The 26,001-nt window shown below is 41.7% G+C and overlaps 1 protein-coding gene across 4 annotated transcripts in view; it reads right to left on the bottom strand.

Annotated features, from left to right (window-relative positions):
* Window positions 1–1,827: 1,827 nt before the first annotated feature.
* PTPRO (protein tyrosine phosphatase receptor type O) overlaps window positions 1,828–26,001 on the bottom strand; it is a 231,611-nt gene continuing 207,437 nt past the window's right edge. For all 4 annotated transcript variants that reach the window (XM_004281110.3, XM_004281111.3, XM_049693990.1 and 1 more), the window contains 8 exons: window positions 22,366–22,456; window positions 20,178–20,254; window positions 19,213–19,347; window positions 18,861–18,983; window positions 14,026–14,180; window positions 11,799–11,934; window positions 5,761–5,881; window positions 1,828–4,707 (listed from right to left, as the gene is read on the bottom strand). In XM_004281110.3, coding sequence (XP_004281158.2) covers window positions 5,777–5,881; window positions 11,799–11,934; window positions 14,026–14,180; window positions 18,861–18,983; window positions 19,213–19,347; window positions 20,178–20,254; window positions 22,366–22,456 — 822 coding nt within the window. In that variant the 3' untranslated portion in view covers window positions 1,828–4,707; window positions 5,761–5,776. The remainder of the gene's footprint in view (window positions 4,708–5,760; window positions 5,882–11,798; window positions 11,935–14,025; window positions 14,181–18,860; window positions 18,984–19,212; window positions 19,348–20,177; window positions 20,255–22,365; window positions 22,457–26,001) is intronic.

The raw sequence follows: 26,001 nt of genomic DNA, 5'->3' as shown, positions 1-26,001 counted from the left end.
TCCAGGGTGTCTCATCTCATTTACCTGCCTTAATCCTATCAGCCTCACCTCCGCCTGCTGTCTGCCTGGAGACACTGGGACTTACCCTTGTGTTCCTAGGGCCCAGGCCAGTTCCTGGTCCATAGCATTTTTGCTCAGTAAGCATTTGGTGAATGAATGAACATTTGACTAAAGTTAAAAACTTCTAATCATTGAGAATCACGCATATAGCAGACAGCTTGGGACCTGGGTGGAAATCAGAAGAACTGGATTTTACTTCTCACTTTGGCTTTGAACACCTGTGATATTTTGATTTGTCCCTAGAGCTCCTAAATATATATTTAGAACTCCTAAAACCCTTGGAATTTCCCAAGTGATAAGAGCAGTAAAGGTGTCTGGGTATTTAGAACAAAACCCTTTCAACCATACCTGAGCTTATGTAAATGAGAAAACTTTTGGAAAGCACCAAAGCATGGGGGCTGGTTGGAGGTTAGAACTTTCAATCCCATCCCCATCCTTAAAGTTAGTAAGTTCCTTAGATGTGTAACCAAGAGAAGAAAGTGCTTTCTGAGGAATGAAGTGATGGGCTGCCCTGGAGGTGACAATTCCGGAAGCTCACTGGAAGTGTTCCGTAGAAAAGGATTAACCATTTGCCAGGGACGGAGAGTCTTTTTGAGTAGGAGAGAAGGCTAGCTTGCTGATTCTCATCGAGAAGGGAGGACCATGTCAGGGTCTGTGGTGCCTGATGAGTAACAAAAACTATGAGAACTTGGTGTTTCTGTCCTTAAGCCATTGGGAAAAAAAGGTGTGTACCACTATGACTGGTGTGACTGCAGAAGGTTGACCACATATGAGCTATACACATGAAAAATGTTGGAAAAGACTTGTCTAATGCTTTCTTAGTCCTTCCAACAACAACCAGACTCTGATTCCATAACATAGTTTTACAAGTTAGCCTATGGTACCATTTGTGTCTCTGGTGCCTGGTGTATTGCAAGTGGTCAAAAAATCTTTCCTTGATTGATTGCTTTATTCACTCAGCGGATTAGATGAACGTATATTTGTTGAATGAATGACTGGATGAACCAGGGACTCGTCCTTGACCCCAAGCTTAGAGCCCCACTTGCCCCAGGTCTTGTGATTATGGCCTTTGTTTTCCACAAGGTCGTAAGGGTTCAGGTGACCCTGCCCCGAACAGTTTGTTCGTGTCCCTCGTAATACAACTTCCAGAACTAAACATGATCCTCCATCTTTAACTGAGTGACCCACCAGGATCAGGCCTTGTGATAAGCATCAATTGAAACTGAAAACTCGTGCTGCTGTGGAAGGCCAAGAGTCAGAGAGATCATGGCTCAAGTTTCCTTCAAATGCACCCAAAAGAGGCTTTGAAAACCAAAGGTAGAAGTTTGTGTGTGTTAGGTTTTGTTGCTTTCTAACTCCTTTGGCCAAAGTGGTTGTTCTGTTCAGTCCTGGGCATGGCCTCTGAGCTCTGAGCCTGGGCCAGGCCCCAGGCTAGTGATCAGTGAGCTAGGAAATGCGCCAGCTAATTTGAAGCACATCACATCAGACATTTCCTGAGGTGGAAAGGAAGGCCTCCTTGCTAGAAAGCAGGGAGGATTTTGGCTCCTAGAGATTGGATTCAGTAACTTTACTCCCTTGGCTAACGGCCAATCCCCTAGCAAGTAGCTCTCATAAGGTCTGCAAAAGACTCAGTTCCAAAGTCTCCAGCCCCTGCTTTACACGTTGACACCACAGCCTTCTTGGAGAGATGCATCCCCTTTCCGGGGTCAGGGACAGCTTTTAGAAAAGGGGAGCGATTGTAGAATCTGATTAAAGATTTTATAAGAATTGAAAAAAAAAAACCTTACTAATTTTTCTAATTTTAAATTTGGGGGGCAGTGTTGACTTTGTAGTGGAAAATTGTCAACCCCGAATTAGAACACTGTCCCCCCAAAAAGGTTGCCATCCATCACTTTCCTTCCTTTTCAAGTTAAATAAAGCCATATAATGAATGTATAGGTATGGATGTATTAGTGTTAGATATTAAATGTATAAATTAGAGTCTAGTGGTAGTTTCTCAATTAACTTCAGAAATTGGCTTTTGCAGCCAAGGAATTTGATCTCAGCAGCGCTCAAAGTGAAATATTCTGTTATTCCGAAATCTTCAGCTCTTTCTATGCACCATGTAGGCTACTGTGAATGCCTGTGCTAATGCCTCCATGTTCAGTGCACTGTAGCACTTCACAGATGATTACAAATAACACTGTAATTAAAACACAGAGGCCCTAGCTGCCTCCTGTCTGAATTCTTAGAGTTGAATCCTGGAGTGAAAATTAAGCTGGTTTGAGGGGCCCCTAGGGTACATGAAAGAATAAAATACGAAACACCTTTGTGTGAATTGTCAGATCTGATACCCTTTACACCTGTGAAATATGGTGCTTTTCGTAGGTAATTCTACAGTTCATCAACTGAGACTTAGGACAGATACATTTCAAAGTCATCTATTGGGATTGAAACCCAAGACTTCAGACAGATAGATGCTTTTCCCATCATAAACTGTACACTTCAGGAGCACCGGTGTACCAGTGATGTACAGAGTGACGGCTGTGGAGACCCCTGAAGGAAGGATCTGGTTAAGTACCTGGTGTGACTTTTCTGTCATCTAAACTCTGAGGCTTCCGTCTAACTCTGGATACTTCATCTTCTCTTTTGGGAAAACTGATCTGGGACTATTTGATTCCTACCTGGAAGGGGTGCTCAAGAAAATCATAAAATATTTACAAAGTGCTTTAAGTTTCAGGGAAGTAAAGTTCCAGTCTGTGAACATGGGAAATGCACCTGCACCAGCAGGTGTCTTATCAGCTCACCCAACGTTGCTTACTTCACTCCTGACCTGTCCGTGTGCGAAAACCTAAGGAAGTCACACATACACTTGCTACTTTTCTTTAGCCACATGTACTCCTGGGAATGGAGTGGTACATTATTAACATGCCCAAGAAGGGACTTAAAGGGGTGGGAGTGAGAAGAGAAGGTGGCAGCAGGGAGGTGAGAAGGGGAGGAAGAGGTGGGGGCGAGTCAAAGCTGACAACACCCAGGGAGCCCAAGCTGTTAACCTGTGGGGTCTGGACAGCCTCTGCCGTTCCTCCCCCCTCCCCACGAGGAGAACCTGAGACTCCCTGCCTGGCCAGGTCTTGCAAAGAACTGTGCCAGGCTCTGCTGTGGCCAGGCCTTGGTGACAAGAGACAGTGGGGTGCAGAGCTGTTCACTTGGCATCCTTTACCTTTACAAAGGTCACTGATAAAATGTGAAACTGCGTGCATGGCTTCATGGAGATGCGCAGGAAAGCGGGGATCCAGGGCGAGGGGCGGATGCACAGAGAGGGGGACACAGCCTCCTGAAACACACACAGGAAGGCTCAGGACAGCCAACTGCTCCAGCGAAGCAGCAAGCTTGTGTTTACTTTCAACTCAAAATGTTTTCCTTTGTATATCCGTCACCTCTTCATTCTCAGGAAGCGACACAAAGTAACAGGCTTCAGGATGCCATCTGTGTCCATTCTGACAGTGTTCATGTCACAAGACACAATTATGTACTGCAATTATACAAAATGCAAAGAATAGGTTGCTGCTAGTTACACAGGTTAAAATGAAACTGACAACCCCAAAGAAAACAAAACAGAAAGTTATCTCTGTCAGAATCCATAGAGGTGCTTGACAATATTACCCCCCTCAAAATGTAGGCAAATCATTGTCCTAGCATGCTGCAGTTCATTGCCACAACTTCATAAATTCCCAGCTCTTTGGGGGAAGAAAAGTGCGTGTTCACAGCCTATAGTTCGCAAAGAAATAGCTTTTACGTGTATGCAGGTCAACAGAAAGAGGAACGCAAACTCTAGGCACCAAGATTGCTCAGACAGCAGTGGAGTCTAAAGAGTGAGACTTCAAAGTCTTCTGAACCAGATCTAGTTTGTTGAAAAGGAACCTGGACAGTGACATTAGTCCAAGAGGGCCAAGGAAGAAACACTGAACCGTTAATAAGAAAAAAACATCAAGAACTAGAACAATTAAGACTTAAATAGTTTTTCTACTCTACTTTGAAGCTGAATTACAGCTCTTCATATTTGGAAAAGATACGCAGTTGATCTGTGGGAAGAACCTTTCTCTCTCCCCCGATCCACCCTCCCCATTCCTGATCCAGTAAGCTTATGTTGGATTATAGATAGCACTGGTTCAATTTCCTTGAAGCAGAATTGCCATTTTTTCATGTGTGGGCATGCCTCTTTTTAACAGTGAGGTATAATTTGACACCAACTATGCCTGATCCTTCTTGGGTTACGAGCTTGATCAATAGTGCGGGCAGAAAACAGTTCAACGTTCTGATAAAATCACACACGTACAAAAATTATTGCACTTAAAAACAACAGCAAAAAACTCAGCCCAACCAGCAAAGGGCCAGCGAAACTCTTCAGAAGTGTTGTGCTTCCTGCCCTTTGCAGAGCGTCTGGACCTTTCTGGTGTCCGGTTGAATTTGGTCCATTATTGAATGTCCAGAAGTGAGAGTCCGAAAGACACTGTAGGCTCTTTAAGGCTAAGTCTTCCCGCTGCTTCTATGAGATAAATTATCTTGGCCACGTACTGCAAAGCAGGGCTCTTTTTAGCAAATGGCTAGTAGAGCCCCTCCAAAAAACTCTTGGAAGCAAGGGAGGATGGGTTCACATCATGTCCTGTCCTGTAAATGAGAGACAGAGGAAGACGGTAAGCAGCCTGGGAGAGCAAAGCCCCTCATCAACAGCTCTGTGGCTGGAAGTACAGCGACCGCCTCCTGATTCCATCACTAGCTCTCATTACACTCAACCCCACAGCCCATGTGGACGTGGGCTTATCTGTGCATCTTTCTCTGTGCAAGTCCTCCTTTCTGTGGCTCTGTCTTTCCCTCTACCTGCAAATTTGTCTCTCTCTGTCTTTCCTTATTCTTTATCTTTCCTGCCTCCTTGTGCTTTCTGTCTGTCTTTGTTGATGAATGTAATGGTCTGATGCTAACCCTATCCTGGTACTCACTAGTCCGTATCCTACCATACTTCTTCCTCAAGGCACCCTTGTCCTCTCTCTCCCTGTCAGTGATCCCTCCAACCTAAATATATTCATACACATTCTATGCTCTGTTAACTGAGTTGAGTTAGAAGATTACTTGTTACTTTAGCCAAGATTACTTATACCTCCGAAATCTGATGTCCTAGTTAAAACGTAAGCACAAGGCATTGACTGTGTTACGATTTTTTTTCACGATGCTCTCAAGTCAGTACTCACGTAATAGATGAGATCAAGGCATTTGAAAACTCCGCTAACCTAAGACTATTGTCAATATTGTTTTTCTTCTTTCGGTGTCTACTTTAGCTCATGTCTTCTTTGTAGCCCCTTGTATGGCCCTTGTAGTCAGTAAAATGTTTGCAGAAAGTATCTAGGTAAATAGCATTGGATGGTAATATCCTGATATTGCAGGCACAGATCCAATATCAGAATAATTTAAGGTTCAGGGTGGAGGGAATGGAGGGCAAATCTTCATGAGTTGCTGAAGCTCTTGCATGCCACACCCACCAACCTAGGCCCACTGAAGCTCAAAGATCTGCTACGGTATTTGTCTCTCCCTATGACCACCTCCCTGTGACCACCTCTGTGGGGTCAGAGTCAGCACAGATAGCCACTGCTGCCTTTGTCGTATCCCATCATGCCCTCTCCCATTGTGCTAAGACAGGGTGCCCATGATGGGTTCCTCTCCACTTACTGGTCTGGATTCTGAACTAAGACTTGCTGACATTCTCATAGATGACGTCACTGATGCAGAACTGCTGCTTCTTCTTCATCCACATCAGTTGCACACACTGATGGATAAAAATGTACTGCTCCTGGAGCAAAAGACAAAGACAGGTTTTAGAGCAAGATATCTTTGTGCAAAAATATATTTTAATACTATGGCAGTATTAAATGCTACGATGTGATGCCAAGGGAGACATTCTTCATTATCTATGAGACAATTATGTTAACATCTTTACTGGAGTATAATTGCTTTACAATGGTGTGTTAGTTTCTGCTTTATCACAAAGTGAATCAGCTATACACATACATATATCCCCATATCCCCTCCCTCTTGCGTCTCCCTCCGCCCCTCCCTATCCCACCCCTCTAGGTGGACACAAAGCACCGAGCTGATGTCCCTGTGCTATGCGGCTGCTTCCCACTAGCTATCTGTTTTACATTTGGTAGTGTATATATGTCCATGCCACTCTCACTTCGTCCCAGCTTACCCTTCCCCCTCCCCGTGTCCTCAAGTCCATTCTCTACTTCTGCGTCTTTATTCCTGTCCTGTCCCTAGGTTCATAGAACCAGTTTTTTTTTTTAAGATTCCATATATCTGACACAATTTTATAACTAGAAAATCCAAGAGAATCAACTGTAGAAATAGTTTGATTAATAATAGGGCTTAGACTATCACTACTTAATGCTAAAGGCAATGAATATTCAAACAATAAATCATGGGGCTATTTGAAAAAAAAGTAGCACATCACCTCATAATACACTGAAATAAATTCCAGGAAGTTTAATGAACTAAGCCATAAAAATATAAAGGAAAATATAGGTTAATTTTTCTCTGATTACTTTAAGGAAGGACTTTAAACTTTAAACAATAAAATAAGTTACAAATAAAAATGTCAAACTACTGTATATAAAAAGCAGTAAAAAGAATAAAATAAAGGGCAAACCAGAAACTGAGAGGGAATATTTTCTAGAATTATGACAAATGTTGTTACCTTCATCTTTGTTTAAAATTCATCCACATCAGTAACATGCACACTTAAAGTGACAAATAAAATAAACTGACCACTAGACCAAATATTCCTGGAAAGCAGGGACCGTGTCTTTTTATTCCTAATACCCAGCACTTAGTTTGTGCTTATTAAATGTTTAAGTAAACTGAGAAAATATTAAACCATATGCAAAACATGGCCAAGTAATAAAAAATTGTAAATTGAAACAATTTTTTTATATATAAAGTAAGCAAACCTAAAGGAAAAAAATAATATTCAGTGATGATTGAGTTTGTTGAAGCAATCATTTTTACCTACAGTTGGTGGAGGTACAATTAATAAAATGCTAATAAATGGCATTGTGGACAGATAAAAGTAAGAAAGGAAAGAATCCAATTTAATGTCCTATAAAAAGGAGAATGTTTTAAGTAAGCAACAGCATATCTAAAATGAAACAGTATGGGACTTCCCTGGTGGCCCAGGGGTTGGGAGTCCGCCTGCCGGTGCAGGGGACACAGGTTCGAGCCCTGGTCCGGGAGGATCCCGCATGCCGCGGAGCAACTGGGCCCGTGTGCCACAACTACTGAGCCTGTGCTCTGGAGCCCACGAGCCACAGCTGCTGGGCCTGCGTGCCGCGGCTACTGAGGCCCACGCGCCTGGAGCCTGTGCTCTGCAGCAGGGGAGGCCGCTGCAGTGAGAAGCCCGTGCACCACAATGAAGACCCAACACAGCCAAAAATAAATAAATAAGATAATTTAAAAATATAAATAAAAGAAAAATAAATAAATAAATAAATAAAATGAAACAGTATTCAGTCTTTAAAATGAGTTATAGAGTTTTAGGCAATTTGGGATGATACAGGTAGCAAAATATTAAGTGAAAAATCAGAATGTAAAATTAGCATATGTGTATAGGGCATATGAGCACAATTGTGTGAACATTATACTTGAATGAAGGCCGAGATGAGGTACGCCAAAATATTGAGAGTAGCTGTCTTTATGCCATGAAGTCAAGGTCATTTCTCCTTTTTTCCTTATTTGCTGGAGTTTCTCTCTAAGTAATACCATTAAGAATAACCTTTAAATAAGAACCAGTTAAGATAACCACAGGATTTCAAGGACCTTTTGTATGACAACTTCATACAAAGGATAAAATTAAATACTTCAAACTTCCCTGGACTCACATGTATTTTTCAACAAAATTTGGGGAAAATATATTCCCTTAAATTGTGACAACATCACATCAGTAACTGAGCTTCCCTTTCTTGTTATGACACATCCCTCCATTGCTTCTGATGTTGAGTCAAGCACAGAGCATCGATAAGGACAGAGACTGCCTGGTTTCTCAACCCATACCTACGCAGTGGCCAAACTTTGTGTCTAAATAAATAAGTAAATAAAGTAGCTAGGCCACAGGAAAAGTAAATAAAAGACTATTTACAGACGCATCTCTGAGAGTTCCTGAGAAATCAGGAGGCTGCCGATAAGGAGAAGCAGCTGCTCAAAGCAAGGCCTGACCTCCAGGGAAAGCCTATTAGAGGAAAATTAAAGAAAACCTTTGATAAAAATAGAAGAGAGCCCAGGAGAGGCGAAGGCCATCCACATGGCCACATCACAATTTCAAAGCACTTATCTTGATGATATCGGTTCACCTGATGTATACTTTACAACAAACAACTAATGAACGTTGTCCTTCACGTTTTACAGATGAAGGATGGGAGCTTTTTAAAAATATATGTTTTTATTGTTTAATTTTTTTTTTTTTTTTTTTTTTTGCGGTACGTGGGCCTCTCACTGCCGTGGCCTCTCCCATTGCAGAGCACAGGCTCCGGACACGCAGGCTCAGCGGCCACGGCTCACAGGCCCAGCCGCTCCGCGGCATGTGGGATCTTCCCGGACCGGGGCACGAACCCGTGTTCCCTGCATCGGCAGGCGGACCCTCAACCACTGCGCCACCAGGGAAGTCCTGTTATTTAATTTTTTAAAAATTGAAGTATAGTCGATTTACAATGTTGTGTTAGTTTCAGGTGTACAGCAAAGTGATTCAGTTATACATACATCTATGTCTATTTCTTTTTTTAGATCCTTTTCCTTATAGGTTATTACAAAATACTGAGTCTAGTTCCCTGTGCTATTCAGTAGGTCTTTGTTTGTTATTTTATATATAGTAGGGTGTATCTGTTCATCGGAATGGGAGATTCGAGAGGTGAAGTGAGTTGTACAGTGGTCAGGGTTGGTCCCGGGCCTCTTTCGGAGTCTGGCCTGACTACCCTACTCTCTGACTACCCCTCGCTCCTCTTGTGCAGGGGTCCACACGGCGTGCCTGGTCAGCTGAGAAAGGGGAAAAGTGTTCATTAAAATACGGCCCATGCGGCATGTTGCAGGGACCTGAAACATGCATCTGAGGATATGGTCAAATTAATCAGTGACTTCTGCTGTTTGTAGAGGGGGTGGGGTACTAGAATCAAGGCAATGGGCCGTCAAGAGGGCATAGGAAAATGAAAAACCAGCATGGGAGGTAACCTGTACACAACACACTGTGGTTTCTGTATATACATCGACTCCGCTGGAGAATCATTCTGGCCTCTTGAAAACCTTTAGTGTCAAAGGAGTGCTCTGGGATGATGAAGAAAAATAATTTTTTACTCTGCTCTTTATTATTAGCATCAGTAAACTAGGAGGCAGCAGGACTGGGGCGTGAATGAGCTCAAGGAGGATGTTAAGGAAATCCTAACATTCAAGTTACAGTTTGAACCACGAAGAGCACAGGAATGAGGAAAAACAGAGGTAAATCATTGGACAAGTGGTTCCAGACACAACTGACAAAACCGACATAAATAAATAACTTGAACCAGAGAGGATCGCTGCAAAATCCTGAGGGAACTCAAGAGTGAACCGGAACAGTTGGGAAAAATAAGTGACCCGTGGTGACCTCTGCCTCTTCTGCTGACTTTGAATTTTCCCACGAGAGTTCAGGGAAGGGATATCGTACTTAAAAAAGACTGTTTCCCTGGAGATGTCAACCTAAAATACTACCATAAACAAAGAAGCAATCAAAATTTGAGGAAAGGAAGTTACAGAGAAAACCCAACTTTTTCTCAGCTTTACAGAAAGGCACATGGTGGTGGCCCTGGTGTCCTGGGATTACCACACATGAAGAAAGAGAATGGCACTGAAAATTGGAGAGAGGGTCTACCATGTGAAGGTAGACTTTTGAAAAAGGGATTAGGATTCTGTTGTTGGAAAGTTGAAAGCCAACAGGCTGTAATCACAGTCTATAAAATTATAAAAGGTATGCATTAAGTCAGTGGGGGCAGACAGTTCATCAAATCCAAAATACTTAAAATAAGGAGTGGCCCTTTGAAGCTTGGAGATCAATATACATAATAGAGAGTTTTAAGCACATAGGGGGATATAGATTTATGGAAGTGAAAGCCAAAAATATGGACAGATCCATAACGCAGGTATTTTTTGTTTGTTTTTTTGCGGTACGCAGGCCTCTCACTGTTGTGGCCTCTCCCGTTGCGGAGCACAGGCTCCGGACGCGCAGGCCCAACAGCCATGGCTCACGGGCCCAGCCGCTCCACAGCATGTGGGATCTTCCCGGACCGGGGCAAGAACCTGTGTCCCCTGCATCGGCAGGCGGACTCTCAACCACTGTGCCACCAGGGAATCCCCATAACCCACTATTTAATCACTAGGTAGTTGGGCTTGTCTGGGAAACCAGGACATTTTAAACTTATGATAATAGGATAATGTCTATGTCTCCACAGTGGTAGATTAGAAGGTAGCAGGACTGGAAAGTGAGTGATCTCAAGGAAGTGAGCACACTAATAGATGTCTTGCTTCCTAATCATCCCTGAGCCATCTGAATGTGAATGAGTTACTCTTTCCAAAGTGCTATGATCTTGCTAGAGCTCAGAAATAAACAGATTGGAACGTCTGTGCCAAGCCTTGGTCAGACAGGATGGGGAGGCAGGAGGAAAAGTAAAAAGGGTGGGAAAGGGGAACCCGGAAGCGTTGAGACGGCAGCCCGGACTGTGGACTTTTGCGTTATACTGACATCTAGTGGTGTTTGTTGGGAAAAACATGAGGAAGATTAAGGCAGGTTTTAATCCCTTGGGAACTGAGTCAGAGGTCAGGGCCAGGCTGGGTTCCAGTCCATAAGTGTTCCTCCCACACACACTCCTCGAGAAAAAGGATTAGTGTTCGCCTGAAGCTAAGAAGTTGCGAGTACGGCTGGGTGACTAGGATTACGAAGAAACTACTGTGCTTAGGTTTGTGAACCCACACGGGTGCGCACCCACTGCTGCTCTGAGGCAGCGTGATGCTGTCTGCGGCTGCCACTCCAGCCTGAGTGCATTTTAAGGCTTTGAGGTGGAGAGTACCTGGGAGAAGAGGAGAAAGGGAAGCACGTAACGCGGGTGTATATTTCTGGGGATGCCTCCATGTTACAATGACGATTCCATTCATTTAGCTCAAGGGATTGGCAGTGCTGGTAGATGAGAGGCTGGAAATCCTTAAAATTGTAAGGATTTTATTTCATCACAAAGCACAAAGTCAACCCATATTATCATCAAAAGTGAATTGAGCCATATGAACGGCAAACTAATGACAAACTTATTGAGTCAAATCTAGCATTTTATATAGAAATTAAATCACATCGGTTTTAAAGTCTCCACTTGGTGGCATTTCCCCAGATGGCTGTCACCTTCACCGAACTCTCAGTCTGTTCAAAGAGCTTTTATTCCATTATAGATACACCCATGTGCTCTGGGTTACTGAAGGGCCTGTAACACCAATAAAAGTGCGGGCACAGTATACCAAATGGATTTCTAGAGACTAATATCTGTTTCTTTTATACCTTGGAGCAGTTTGAATGTGCACAATAAGAAACTGGGAACGGCAGATGCAAAAAAAAAAAAAAATCGAGACAATGGTTTTGACATATGCGATTGAATAATGGGAAGTTTTTCAGTCAAGGGCAAATTTAAAAATACCTGTGATTATGTTCCTACCTCGGTCTGTACCATAGACATCCGGTATGACCGCATTTCTGACACCAGCCCTAGGATGTCCACAAACTCATGATCCCGAATGTGCTGCAAGAGCCTGTCCAGGGCAATGAATGTTCCCGTCCGACCGACTCCAGCACTGAAAAAGAGGTTCCGACAGCACATCACTTAGCGCTTCTACACCGTTGGAAACAAATTGGCGATGAAAAAAGACCAAAACCAAAACCAAAAACCAAAAACACACCAAAACTACATGTAGCATCATTGAAAAAAAAGACTAAACTGACAATATTTCCCGCTTAGCTGTTGTTTAAATATGCAGCTGTGGTTGATGTGTCTCCTAACGTCACAGTTCTACCACTGCTACCTCTCTTAGAGAGCTGTGGGTCTGCCTTGGCCACACCTGCCCATCCCGCCCCCCAGGGTTTCTGTTCCTTAGGAAAGTAAGGATTCCATGTGGAGCCTCCTGGACAGTCAGGTCTGGCCCCCCAGGGAGCTGATAAACGTAAACAATTCCAGTCTTCTGCGTAGCCTCAGAGTTAAGCCCTCACACCCAGCTAGAAAGTTTAGTTGAGATGTCCACACCCTAGTTCTAGGGCTGGGGCCTTGGTAATTTGTGCGTCTTCAGCCCTAGGTCAAGTTCATCGTCTCAGACCTTCCTTAAAGTGCATCCTCCCTGCTAGTGGGTGCTAGTCTGCTTCATTCTCCCAGACAGTTGCCTCAAAATCAGATTTAATATTTGGACCCAGTCTCTCCCAGTCCCCAAATCCCAGGGCTCAGAGCATAGAGGGAAGTGGAGTGATATGGGCTGACCTATTCTCCACCACAGTCCCCAGGGTTACAGCTAAAGTCAGCCGTCCTTTTCCTCCAGTCACTCACAGACTGAAGTGAACTCCGGATTATGAGGGAATATGAGGAAATAGAAATCAAAACCAATTTACATGTGGGATTTGCTGGGAGAGAAATCCAACAGGAAATACCATGAGTTCAGAGCCGTGGTTTGCTTCTTCTACCAGACAATTCTTCCCTCTTAGGACTTACCTTCTCAGATAAAACGTTCTGTGTCTGGGTGAACACTTGCGAAGTCACATCCAGAACTATACCTGCTACCCTGCTACGTGCGTGAAAGGAGTCCATGTGTTTGACCCCAGGGTCGAGCAGCTTTATTTTCTGCTCTTGGAAAGAACCATTTTGAGATGAGATAATTTCATCTGGTGAAGCAAAACTTTTGACCTGGGAATGACTGACAGCAAGGGTAGTCTCCCTAATCAGAACCTTGGTAGCTTATGAAACATTTTTCTTTCCAGGGAGACACATTCTCTCTCTCTCTCTCTCTCTCTCTCTCACACACACACACACACACACACACCCCCTTAGCCATTCTAGTTCACAGACCAAGGTACTAGATCCAGGATTATCGGCTGCCAATGCCTCTGACAGCTTTATTCCGCTTCTACTGCTGATACACAACCGGAGTGCATTTACATCCCCGGCTCTTCTGAGGCTGCATAAACACGTCACAACAACATTACGTCACACTGCTGGATTTTGATGGAACTTTGTTCACATGGTAGGAAAGAAAGCTTAAATTCAAAGATAACTCTTTCTGTAAGGGATTAGCGTGGTCCTTGATTTTTGATAACGCAGTAGATCATATAGCCCCTTTTGTCTGCACCATCTGGAAATTTAGAGATAATCTGGAAGGGAAACCTAGCAAATATGTTTATCTTCATAAGCTGAATGTTTTTATTTCACCTTTCCTTCAACTTGCGTTTTATGTCTATTTATATTACTCTGGGTTGTGATGGGCTAGTTTTAATTTGACTTTGTATTTGGCTCTGTTATAAACCCCACAGAATCCTTGATAGGATAGGGTACCATCCCCTGGTGCTTAAAAGCCCAGCCTTTGGAGACTGGTGTGCCTAGATTTGAATACTAACCCCTTCATTTTCTGGATGCGTGAACTTTTGTGACTCCCTTAATCCTTCTACTCCTTAGGTTTTTTGTTTTTTTTTAATCTGATAATAATGGCAATAATATTATTAATCTCATATACTACAGGATATAAATAGCTGTATTATAAGTAAATCATGTATCTAATAAGACTTCAGTTAATCGTACATTTTAAAAAATCATAATTCATTTAACTGTTCATTCGGTCCGATCAGTGGTTTAATGGTGGGCAATTTCCTCCATGATTTCTACCTGACAAGGCATTTGATGAGGTTACCTGCAGTGCACGATCATGGGGCCTTTGCTCTTGGTCGCTTGCCGTCGGACCATGTGTACGAACTGCAGGATGCTTTCTGCAGCGTTGGCCGTGGGCACCCCGTGATCAGGCCACGCAGTGTAGTTAAAATGCATCACATCCTGCATCTCGTCAGCCTGTAGGAGAAAAACAAGTGTTAACCTCTCAGTCCCCTGTCAGGATGGCTCAGGCCTCGGAGGCAGCTCACAAGCGACGGTAAAGCCACATTTCACTCCTGGTCAGTAGATCTCCCTTTCCAGCTCTCAGCATTGTGTCTGGCACAAAGCAGGCCCTGAAAAAAAAAATACTAATTGTATAAAGCTTCAGATAGTAGGATAAATAGGCTAATCTATGCCTCTGTAGTGATAAGAGCTTAAGCAGATCAGGGTTTGCATCCCGGCTCTGCCATTTAGAAGTTACATCAGCTCTGGGCGATGAATTAAATACTGAAAGATTCTGTTGGTGACCCGCTTGGGTCCACTGGGCCAGGCTGTTGCACCCCCTTTCCCTGATGCTGCTAATAGCATCTAGCTGCACCCCACTCCTCACAGGCGTCTCCCACTGAAGGGAGCTACCTTGCTGGGAAGTGCCTAAGAGATGGCGTTCTTGGGCTGAGGGCAGCCTGCAGCTAATGAGTGATCGATACTGGGGCACAAAAAGTCAAGATGGGACAACTCTCCTGTCCTATCCTGCTTCCTTTGTTCCTGGACAGATTTTACCCAACCTTACACTTTCAAAAAATCCCCTATATAACAATCCGTGTCTTGGGATCGGAGGCTAGGGGAACTGACGAAGACAAACTCGCTGAATACCAGTGTTCTCTCATTCGAAAATGGTCTCATGATATCTTTAACAAGGGTTGTTGCGGAGATTAAGTATGATTGTGTTTGTGAGGGGTGGTATCTGTTAGATATCCTCATCACTACTACAGCATAATTACTACCACTTGCTGTCATCCAGCTCAGTGCATTTCAATGGGTGTTTCTGGGAATCCCAGTAAATGGGTATGTTTTGTATATTTTCCCATTCATATGAACCCGTGTACCAAATATATTGTTGTTCCCTCTGACCTGCGTAAATATCAGCTAGGATATGCAGTCCTCCAAGATTTACTTCTTTAAGTCCCTACTAATTGATAAGCATAAAGTTTTGCTATCAACTATCAGAAATATTCCAAATCCAAGCCTCACAAAGATCTAATGCATCCTTCACCCCTCAAATTTGCTAAGACCCTAGAATCCACTCAGGAGATAGAATACTATATCATACTTTGGAAGAATTTGGTCTGGCTATGACTTTGGAGTTAAAGTTTAGGTTTTCAGGTATTAGAGAGAAATGAATTTCAAAGTGTCACTGGTCTTGGGTGAGGTAAAAATTAGAAATATAAATAAATGTATAAATACAAATATAATAATATTTGTATAAATATAAATGTCAGCACTTCAACTAGACCCACTGTCTCCTTGGCCTAAGGCCACACGTCCCCAGCCATACGCAATGTCTCTCTCTATGAGCAAGTTCAAGGGCTTTGTCTTCGACACGTGGAGCATGAAATCTGCAAAGATGCTGGCCAGCCTCACCGCTGTCCTCAGGAAGTATGGCAAGAAAGTAACTCAAGCATAACAAATTGTGCAGAATGAATGAATTACTCAACACCCGGAGGATTTAAGGATACTCTATCCCCAGATAACTTTGGTTGCCCAGAAAAATTCACGAAAATGCTCGCTCTTTCCAAATGCGGATCACAGGCTGAGCCCAAGACTCATACATTGTAGGATATGTGTGTTTTGATAAAAGAAATGTTTACATATTGAAGTACGGGAAACCATTCTGGGTTATACATGAGTTAACTTGAATTTTATGCTAACCAGAACGGCCTGTTTGTGGCCTATCAAACATACATTGTACACTTGCTTTAATTATTAAAGAAAAGGGTGCATTGGCCGGAAGTAAAGAATGTCCATGTTGAGAATAAAGATAAATGCCCCTCTTCCTGGGATGCCCATGCTGGTCCTCCTTCCGTGATAAGAAGCCCTTCCCAGGTGCCAAAGCCATACTGGCTTGCTGTGTGTGTGCTGATCTGGGTTTTCTTTGAAATCTTGAAGGAATGTATCCCTGACTTGTTTAATATTCTTTGTTCTGACAAGATAGAAAGCTATGCTGAAAATCATTCTTCTCCAGGGCAGTTCTTGAGAGTTACCTGAGAGGCTGTCTTCAAGGCTATAGTCCTCAGTGTGGTTCAAATAAATATTCCTATTGTAGATTGTTTACTGGTTATTTTCATTGACAGAATATATACATATACACGCATACATACATATATAGACCTATATATATAACTATATTAGAATATATATATTCTAAAATGTATCTAAAAATGCATCGAGCTAAAATAGGCAAGGTGGTTCAAAAATAAGAAGGCTTTAAATTGTGCTTAGTCTCTCTGCAGCTGCAGGGCAGAGGTCTTGTATCAGATGGGTGATTCCTGTCAGCTGAATAGCAAGGCACAAGTAATGGGAACAAACAGGTTTTTGCTGGTTTTTAGTCTCCAGTTCTTACTCAGTTCATGCCAAGTTTCAAGTACTGGAAAGTGACAAATTTTGCGTTATGGTCATTTTCCTCCTTTCCTATTAAATGAGAAAACCCTGCTGGTTACATCTTACTTAACCATTCCAACATTTCTCATACTCTGATTTCCTCACTTGTGTAATTTTATCTGGTTGTACTCTGAAAATTTCCACATATCAACATAGACGGAATAAAGAAGTATATAAGCAAAAAATGAAAAAAATAGAAAAAGGTATTCATCGGCACAGCACAATGTTCTTTGGTAATTTAACCTTCATTGCAGGAGCTTAAAATTTAGATTCAACTTGTTTATGGCCAAAAGGGGGCGCTCTGGGATCAGATGCTTGCAACTACTGTATAAAAACCAGAAACGTCTACTATTCAGCGTTTTATTCCTATGTTTCAAGCCCTTCACGTGGTTGTCATTGAAAAGTTATTATTTAAGACCAAGGACAAGGACATAGTATTGATCACACAGTGATCGATGTCACTTCTCCCGGTCAAGGGAACAGACCTTATTTTTGCTTTGCAACGTTTTTCTCCCAGATGCAAAACCTAGGGAAAGATTTACTCTGTATTTGTATAGCAGTTTATACCGGCTTCCTGGGTAAAATATCCAAGAAAGAAAGGAGAGTTCAAATGGAATTGCGATTGTCAAACATTTTCTCTGATGGCTAAGTCTGTTGATGTTTTCTAAGTGATTTATTATTTTTGAAAACATTCATTCATTCACTGATTTATTAATGCCATGAAGACTTATTAAGTGGCTAAGGGTTAGGATTACAAGGATTATTAAAACAGGATACTTGAGTCCATTACAGTACATGGGGTGGGGGGAGATGGGAAGGCAGACATGAAACGAGAGAATTATAACCATGTATGGTGCACAGTGATGGAGTGATATATATGAAACTAGAGCAGGAGAGGAAAGGGAGAAAGGTCTTTTGAGACTAGGGAAGGCTTGATAAAGGAGCTAACGTTTGAGCTGAAATTCTGAGTAGGAGTGTGCTTGAGGAACAGGAGGAGATGGGCATTTCAAAGAGGTGGAACAGCCTGGAGCAGTCTGTTAACAGTTACCCTGGGATTTGCCTAAATTCTCAATGTAGCAAAAGCCATTGTTAACTAGTAGTGGTTAAGAAGTGATTTGCTTCTTGTAAATATCAATAAATGGTGAGTTAATGAGTGCTTGGGTTGTAGAACGATCCTTGTTTCCATTGCCTATGTTAAGGTCATCAAGCATTTTCTGTAAAGGGCAGATGGTAAATATTTTAGATTTTGTGGATCACACAGTCTCTGTGGCAACTATTCAAGCTTGATGTAGCACAGAAAGAGTCATAGGAAATCAGTAAACAAATCTGTGGCTATGTTTCAATAAAATGTTATTTGTGGGCATTGAAATTGGAATTTTTTTAATGTCCATATAATATTTCATGTGAAATATTATTCTTCTTTTAATTTTTTCCAACTTTTACAAAGGTAAAATTCATTCTTAGCTCATGGACTCCACGAAGCAGGGTCTTTTGTTCATCCTCTGATCTACACTGTGAGAAAATGTTGTTTCTAAGCAGAGAAGCACATTTTAATGAGGACTTTAGTATTAAGTTTGTCCTCAACAGAGACCATGTTTAGGGGAGAATACTAGTAAAACTTAGCCTGCCTGTCAGCAGAGATGTAGCAGTCCTTACAGGAAAAAATAGACTTTTCTGACATTCTAACAATCAGAATTCAATAGCATTTCAAAAGAGCTAGGAAACCATGATTACTAAGGTCCAGAAGTAGCTTAGAAATAATAAAAACCAAACTACAACAAAGTAAGGGACAAAGCCCAACAAAGCGAAATAAAACCCAAACCACTACATCTAAAACTAAATTTTAATTTATAATGCAGGTGCTTGTATATCCTAAATATACCCATATATGGTTAATATAAGTATGACAACACTTCTCTCCTCAGTCACGCCTGGTGAGCAGTGGGTCACCGTGTCTTCTATGACCCTGGCTGAAAGCTGAGATGGAACAGTGTAGCCTTCTGATTCCATCTCCTCGGGCTCTCCAGGATGAGTATTTAATCCACACCATTCTCGAGGAGTTAGGAAACAAGCACATTACACTTGGGATTTTCCTCTTGGAGGAAGCCATGTTGCCAAGTCTGAGGTGCTCATGGTCTCCCATGAAGGGGGATTGGTCTCCTGACCCTGGGGCTTCCCTCAGCGTGGGAACAGCTCCGGAACCCACACTCTGTGACTTACATAGTTGATCCGGAAGTGTCTACAGGCCCAGGCATCCTGCCCTTCTTCTGAGATCATCTCCACTGTGATGTCTCCATAAGCTATGGGTTCTTCCGTGAATGGCCAGTAATGGTCACATTTCACCTGAGGGGACAATAGCACAACCTTTTAAAACAAACAGGCTAGGGAGGAAATAGTCTGTACTCATTTAGGGAAAGCGAATGACTTGCCTCTGAAGCATTGTATAGGATTATTGTGAGGATGAAGAATGAAGCAAGTGGAATAGTTTCCAATAGACAGTAGGCATTCAATCCATGGCAGTGGCTGGTACAGGCTTCGCTGCTAAGTGGGGCTGACCCCACTAGGCACTTACCCGCCTTTTCTCATTACACTGAGTGAGCATGACAATAATCTGAGACTTCTGTTGTAGGACCATCTTCCAAAAGTCATTTCTGGTTTCAGGCAGAGGCCCCTGTGTGGCAACATACTCCTGGGGTGAGTTGTATCCCTGGAAGGTAAGTGACAAAGTTGTCACCTAAGGAGCTACAGTCAACACCAAATGCTGTTTCACACAAATGAGAAAAAACTGAAAATTTACTGGGGATAAAATGGCAAGGGATCATGCATGTATGAAATGTTTTCTCCTTTTTTCATCAAGGAGGCAGTCATAGTAGCTGACTGCATAAATCCATACGATTTGACACATTTGGGGGGGGAAGCCTAGAAATCACACCCACACGTCTTTACAATAACAACCACTGTCTTTACAGATACATTTTAAAAGCACAGGTGCTCAGGTGGAGCCCTTTGAGTTTGGTTGCTGACACTGACATTTAACCACAAGAAAGATGATCTTTAGTATAATGATCTACTTTCAATTTCACTAATCTTTTTCAGAGAAATTTGTATATTACTAGTCTCTGGCCTTCATTTTTTCCCTATTCTTTTTTTTTTTTTTTTTTTTGCGGTACGCGGGCCTCTCACTGCTGTGGCCTCTCCCGTTGCGGAGCACAGGCTCCGGACGCGCAGGCTCAGCAGCCATGGCTCACGGGCCCAGCCGCTCCGCGGCATGTGGGATCTTCCCAGACCGGGGCACGAACCCGCGTCCCCTGCATCGGCAGGCGGACTCTCAACCACTGCGCCACCAAGGAAGCCCTTTTTCCCTATTCTTTATTCTAAAATGGAATAATGGAAACTGTTCTTTAGAGTGGGAGTGCTTAGTGGAGAACGGCTCTCTATTGAACTGTTTGACACATCCCTGAAGCCCTAATAGTCTTCCTCTGGCTGGGTTAGAATTTGGATGCCTGATTTTTAAAATTTTTAATTTTGATTACTTACAGGAATGTAGTTGGCATTGATGTAGTCTGCACCTTCCTCTTCATTCATGGAGATTAATCTCACTCGGCTAAAGTCATCTGTAAAGCATAAGGAGAAAAATATTAAAAGTCAGAGTGGAAGGGTGCAGCCACTATGAAGAACAGTATGGAGGTTCCTTAACAACTAAAAATAGAGTTACCATATGGTCCTGCAATCCCACTCCTGGGCATATATCCAGAAAAATGAAAACTCTAATTCAAAAAGATACATGCACCCCAATGTTCATGGCAGCACTATTTACAGTAGCCAAGACATGGAAGCAACCTAAGTGTCCATCAACATATGAATGGATAAAGGAGATGTGGTATATGTACACAATGGAATATCACTCAGCCATAAAAAAGAATGAGATAATGCCATTTGTAGTAACATGGATGGACCCAGAGATTATTTTACTAAGTGAAGTAAGTCAGACAAAGACAAATATCATGTGATATCACTTATATGTAGAATCTAAAAAAAAAAAAAAAGATACAAATGAACTTGTTTACAAAACAGAAACAGACTCACAAAAAGAAAACAAACTTATGGTTACCAAAGGGAAAATGGGTGGGGAGGGATAAATTAGGAGTTCGGGATTAACAGATATAAAACAAAACAAATGAACCAGAAAAAAAAAAAAATCAGAGTGGAAGGAAGACTCGTCAGGACAATTCTGTACCCAATAGCTGTACTCAGAACCAAGTCAAATCGGTCAGTGATAGGCTAGGTAGATAAAATTTATTTTAGCTCAATATTTTAGCCTATCTCAATCTTAGCTTCTGGTTTAAATAAATATATAAATATCTCCCCACCAATATTTCCTCCCCTCAGCCCTCCTGTCCTTGAAAGAGTGGTCTCCAGGTTTTTTGGGGATTGTGGAGAATATGTACAGGAACTAAAATATTTGGTAGGTTATGTGGAAGGCCATAGAATGTAGCCTAAACGCAGGATTTCCATTTCACTCAGGGACATCCAGAGAATTCACTACTTTTGGGAAGCCTTGAGAAGAGAAGATGGAGTTGATGGTCTTTTTGTAAACAGACTTCACATGAAAAAAGTAAATCCTGAAATGTGTACAGAAGTAAGGTGTTGTAATGATAATACTACTTAATTTTGTCAAGAACCTTTTTAAAGGAGGGAGTTCTTTTTCTAGAGCTTTGCACTTTTCCCTTCTTTCCCAGCTCCCCCTAGAGTGTAGCAGAGAGGAAAGTTAAATCTATATTGGAAGGTATTTTAATTGTCCTGTAAGTACTTTATATTACTTTTTCTTTGTTGCTTTTTTAAAAAAAAATGTATTGGAGTATAGTTGATTTACAGTGTTGTGTTAGTTTCTGCTGTACAGCAAAGTGAACCAGTTATACATATACATATATTCACTCTTTTTTTTTAGATTCTTTTCCCATATAGGCCATTACAGAGTACTGAGTAGAGTTCCCTGTGCTATACCATAGGTCCCTATTAGTTATCTATTTTATATATAGTAGCGTGTATATGTCAGTCTCAATCTCCCAATTTATCCCTCCCCCTCTTATCCCTTGGTAACCACAAGTTTGTTTTCTACATCTGTGACTCTATTTCTGTTTTGTAAATAAGTTCATTTGTACCCTATTTTTTAGATTCCACATGTAAGTGATATCATATGATATTTGTCTTTCTGTGTCTGACTTACTTCACTCAGTATGACAAGTTCTAGGTCCATTCGTGTCACTGCAAATGGCATTATTTTGTTCTTTGAATGTTGCTTTTATTACAAGATGCTAAGGAATGGCAGAATTTGCCAGAAGTAAGAGGAGAGGTTTGTTTCACACCTTGCCTCCCTTTCCATTTGCCTCCTTCCATTGTCAATGAATTGACTGAAAATAGATTATGAGCACAGATTATCTTGCCCCTAATTTGGCGAATACTTTTTGATCTCCAAAAAGCCAAATGGTCGGTCTTTTCTGTTCAGATACAATTTATTTAAAAGCATAATTAATAAATTTTCCTCCATATGACAGGATCTAATGACATCAAACACCAATGTGATCAATGCAATCACAGAGATGGCTTTGAAGATAACAGACCGTTACTGGGTCTGGCCAGAGGTCCCTGAAACTGATTACTCTTCAGTAACAGCCCTTCAGCCTTTGGAAGACATGAGTAGGATCAGCATTATTGACAATCTTACATGGTAGGATGTTTGTGTAGCGATTTTTACATCGGTTCAGTGGAAGGTCTGCAGCAAAGTGTGGAATATCCAGTCCAATCAACTTCAACTCCTGTAAACGACAGAGAATAGATTTGAGATTCCCATACATGGTATGGATTGCATTCTTGTTCACATCGGTTTATTGCTCATACTGGATTATTCTTCGCTTCCTGCCTCCAATAGAATGATCACAATTATCACACCCCCTTTGCTTTACGCTGTCACAGTGGCTCCCTTTTGGGGCAGAGTGTACTTCTCCATCCTACTGTGGCCACCTTGCTTTTGGCCAGTGACGTTGGGTAGAACTCACGTCCAATCAGAAGCTTTAAATGTGTTCGCTCAGCTTGGTTTGTTCTCTTGTGCTTCTGCCATCTGCTTGCAAAGAACATGCCCAGGAAAGCTACTGGTCCCAGGATGAGAAGACGCATGGAACAGACCTGACTCTGACCCACAGCCTGAAGTAGAATGATCTCCTCTGTCCCACAGAGCCACAAGTGAGAAAAATAAGTGTTGTAGGTCACTGAGGTTTTGAGGTCGTTTCTTATATAGCATTATTGCAGTAATAGCTGACTGATGTAATACATAAAGACCTTGGATAGCTAAGTGATCACTTGGAAAAGGTAAGAATTATGTGCATTACACTGAGGAGTGTGGAGAATTTGAAAACAGAAGTAGGTTTCAGATTTTTGGAGGTACAAGGTAACTGAAATGTATGCAGTTTGCATAAATATTTCCTATTCTATGAGGAATTGTAGGTATTTCTCCTGAAGGCGATGAGCTTTTGAGAAGGTAGGAAAGGAGAGAGTGAGGAACAAGAAGTAGGGCACATTCTCCACGTTACAAGATATAGGATTGACAGTCACTAAAATCTGGTAATAAAACCCTAAAATAAGGATGACGCAGTAGTGGGTAGGCAAACCCTTCCATGAAAATAGGAACATCCAAGTATCTGTTTGTATGTATCATTACTCTTATAAATTCTATTATCAGAAGGTGCACTGATAAAGCAATTTTTATATAAACAGACAACAAAGATACTTCAGAAAATCTATGTTACTGGAAAAGGGGGTTTCTAAGCTTCTATGACATGTGTCTGATAGGAAATAGGGGTTGGAGTCAAGCCACCTGGATTTCTCCGGGGGCATCAATTATTCTGTGGTCTACATAAATGGTGCTCCCTGGAATTGTGCAGCGCATGACCAATGCAGCAAATCCCATACAAATCCAAGGGCAATATTAGTAAACGGTCTAACCATCTAGGAATGGGGTTACATATATAGTATGCATTTTTCTGTAAGACTATTAAGTAAACAAGTAGAGACACCACTTGCTGGAAATTTAATTTACGTGTATGGGATGCTATTCTTCATGATTCCTCCCAATTATTACCTTAAAGAATCATAAGCTGGAGGAATACTTCTCTGGGGGAAGAATTTTGGAAAGTCTTTGAAAGAGTTTTGAAGGGAGTTGGAAACATTTGATGATGTTTTGAGAGATTGAGCAGGGAATTTTTTTGGTGTGTGTGCGTTCAGTGCCGATTTAAGTGCCCGTGCAAAGCAAATGTTGTAGACACCCAGTTCTTGGGATGTCTGCTACGTCCACATAGAAGTTCTTTGGTAGTTTAGTGTGTGTGTGTTTAATGGCATTGGAATGCAAGCTGCAGTCAACATGGATGAACTGATCTAATTGTCCAGATTTCTCTCTTCCTTTGATTTCTCATCACTGTTGGCTATCCAAGCTCACAAAATTGCGAGCTCTTGGCCCAAGTCGAAGTCAATCTTAAGAGAGGCATGGACATATATACACTACCAAACGTAAGGTAGTAGTGGGAAGCAGCCGCATAGCACAGGGATATCAGCTCGGTGCTTTGTGACCGCCTGGAGGGGTGGGATAAGGAGGGTGGGAGGGAGGGAGATGCAAGAGGGAAGAGATATGGGAACATATGTATATGTATAACTGAGTCACTTTGTTATAAACAGAAACTAACACACCATTGTAAAGCAATTATACCCCAATAAAGATGTTAAAAAATAAAAAAGACCAACTATGCTGACTTTGATCTTCAGTTTACAAATTTAGAAGTTTTTTTTTCATCTCGGGCAAAACCCTTGCTTGCCAAATGCCCTTAAACAGAAGCTTGTCATTTTTCCTTTATAACTGTTTTTTCCATTTTAAAGGGTTGTCAAAGACTGATTATATTATTCTTATAAGAAACAAAATTTATTTTTAGCAAACTTCAACCAAATCAGTGTTATTTTTAGGTTAGCTCCTCTTGGCAGCTATAAGTGTACTTAAATGATGCTTCCATTGCTTAAAATATTTTGGAAATCTACCTCCTTTGGGGAGTGTCTTTATAGATAGTTTGTCAAAACATCTGGCTTATTTTGGTGGACCGCTTATAAACTGCAGGGTCTTGAAAAAGTATTTCAACTCTCGTTAACATCAGTTTAATTATCTGTAAGATAAGGCTAATAATTTTTCCATACCTCACTGGCATATAGTGACTATCAAATGGAATGATTAAACTCAATAAATATTAATGCAGCACTATTGATCGTGATTGTGAAATGCTTCCATTATGATTCGTTGTTTGTTTTGCTTTGCCTGACTCCATAATTTCTCCCTCCTTTGCCATTTGTGCTAACTGAACAACTCTCCCCCAGTAAAGCCCCACTTTGAGGACAGACGGATAAGCCACAGGAAAAGCCCTCCGGTACCAAAAGAAACTGTGGAAACAGATTGAGGCTGAGAGCTGGAGCACATATGGAAGCTGACTAACTGATAGGACTTTAATTGTGTGTTGCCTCCCTGCTGTAAACGCCCTGAGTTGCTAAGAGTGACTTAATTGGCTGAATACTGTAAATGTAAATTGCCAAAGTTAAATTGTAGCAAAGCAGGAATGGCACGTATACACAAAATGCCTTGCAATCTTTTGTAATTCAGCCTGTCACTAAGTGGAAAATCAAATACTAAGTTTCCAGCCCAGTAGCTTTGCAGTTATTTTTTTTCCAACCACATGGAAACTCCAGAGGCTTCAATCTTCATGAAGGCGAAGTATGAGGTGATGGCCTGAAACCAACATAAGTCATTTTTGAATTTTGTTTTGCCAGTTTTGTTTCTAATATAATTTATCATTGTGGGGTTTTTTCTAGGTTACATAGTCATCCATAGTGTTGAATGATAATCCCTCCAAAGATATGTCCATGTCGGAACCCCCAGAACCTGTGAATGTGATCTTATTAGGAAAAAAGAGTCTTTGCAGGTGTAATTAAGAATCATAAGATAAGATCATCCTGTATTATCTGGGTGCCTCTAAATCTAATGACAAGTGTCCTTATAAATGAGAGAAGAGGAGAAGCCATATGAGGAGGAGGCATTGATTAGCGCTACACAGCTATAAGCCAAAGACGCCCAGGGCCACCAGAAGAGGCAAAGAAGGATTCTCCCCTAGAGCCTTCAAAGGGGGAGCATGGCCTTGCTAACGCTTTAATTTTGGACATCTGGCCTCTAGAATTGTGAGAGAGTACAATTCTGTTGTTTTAAGTCACCAAGATTATGGTAATTTGTTGTGGCAGTGCCCTAGGAAACCGATACAGTCACTGAAGCCAATGGCAG

Source organism: Orcinus orca, chromosome 11 (assembly GCF_937001465.1).
Source record: "Orcinus orca chromosome 11, mOrcOrc1.1, whole genome shotgun sequence".
NCBI classification, from domain to species: Eukaryota; Metazoa; Chordata; class Mammalia; order Artiodactyla; family Delphinidae; genus Orcinus; species Orcinus orca.
Note: the sequence above shows the minus strand (reverse complement) of the source record. Positions and strands in the feature narration are given on the sequence as shown.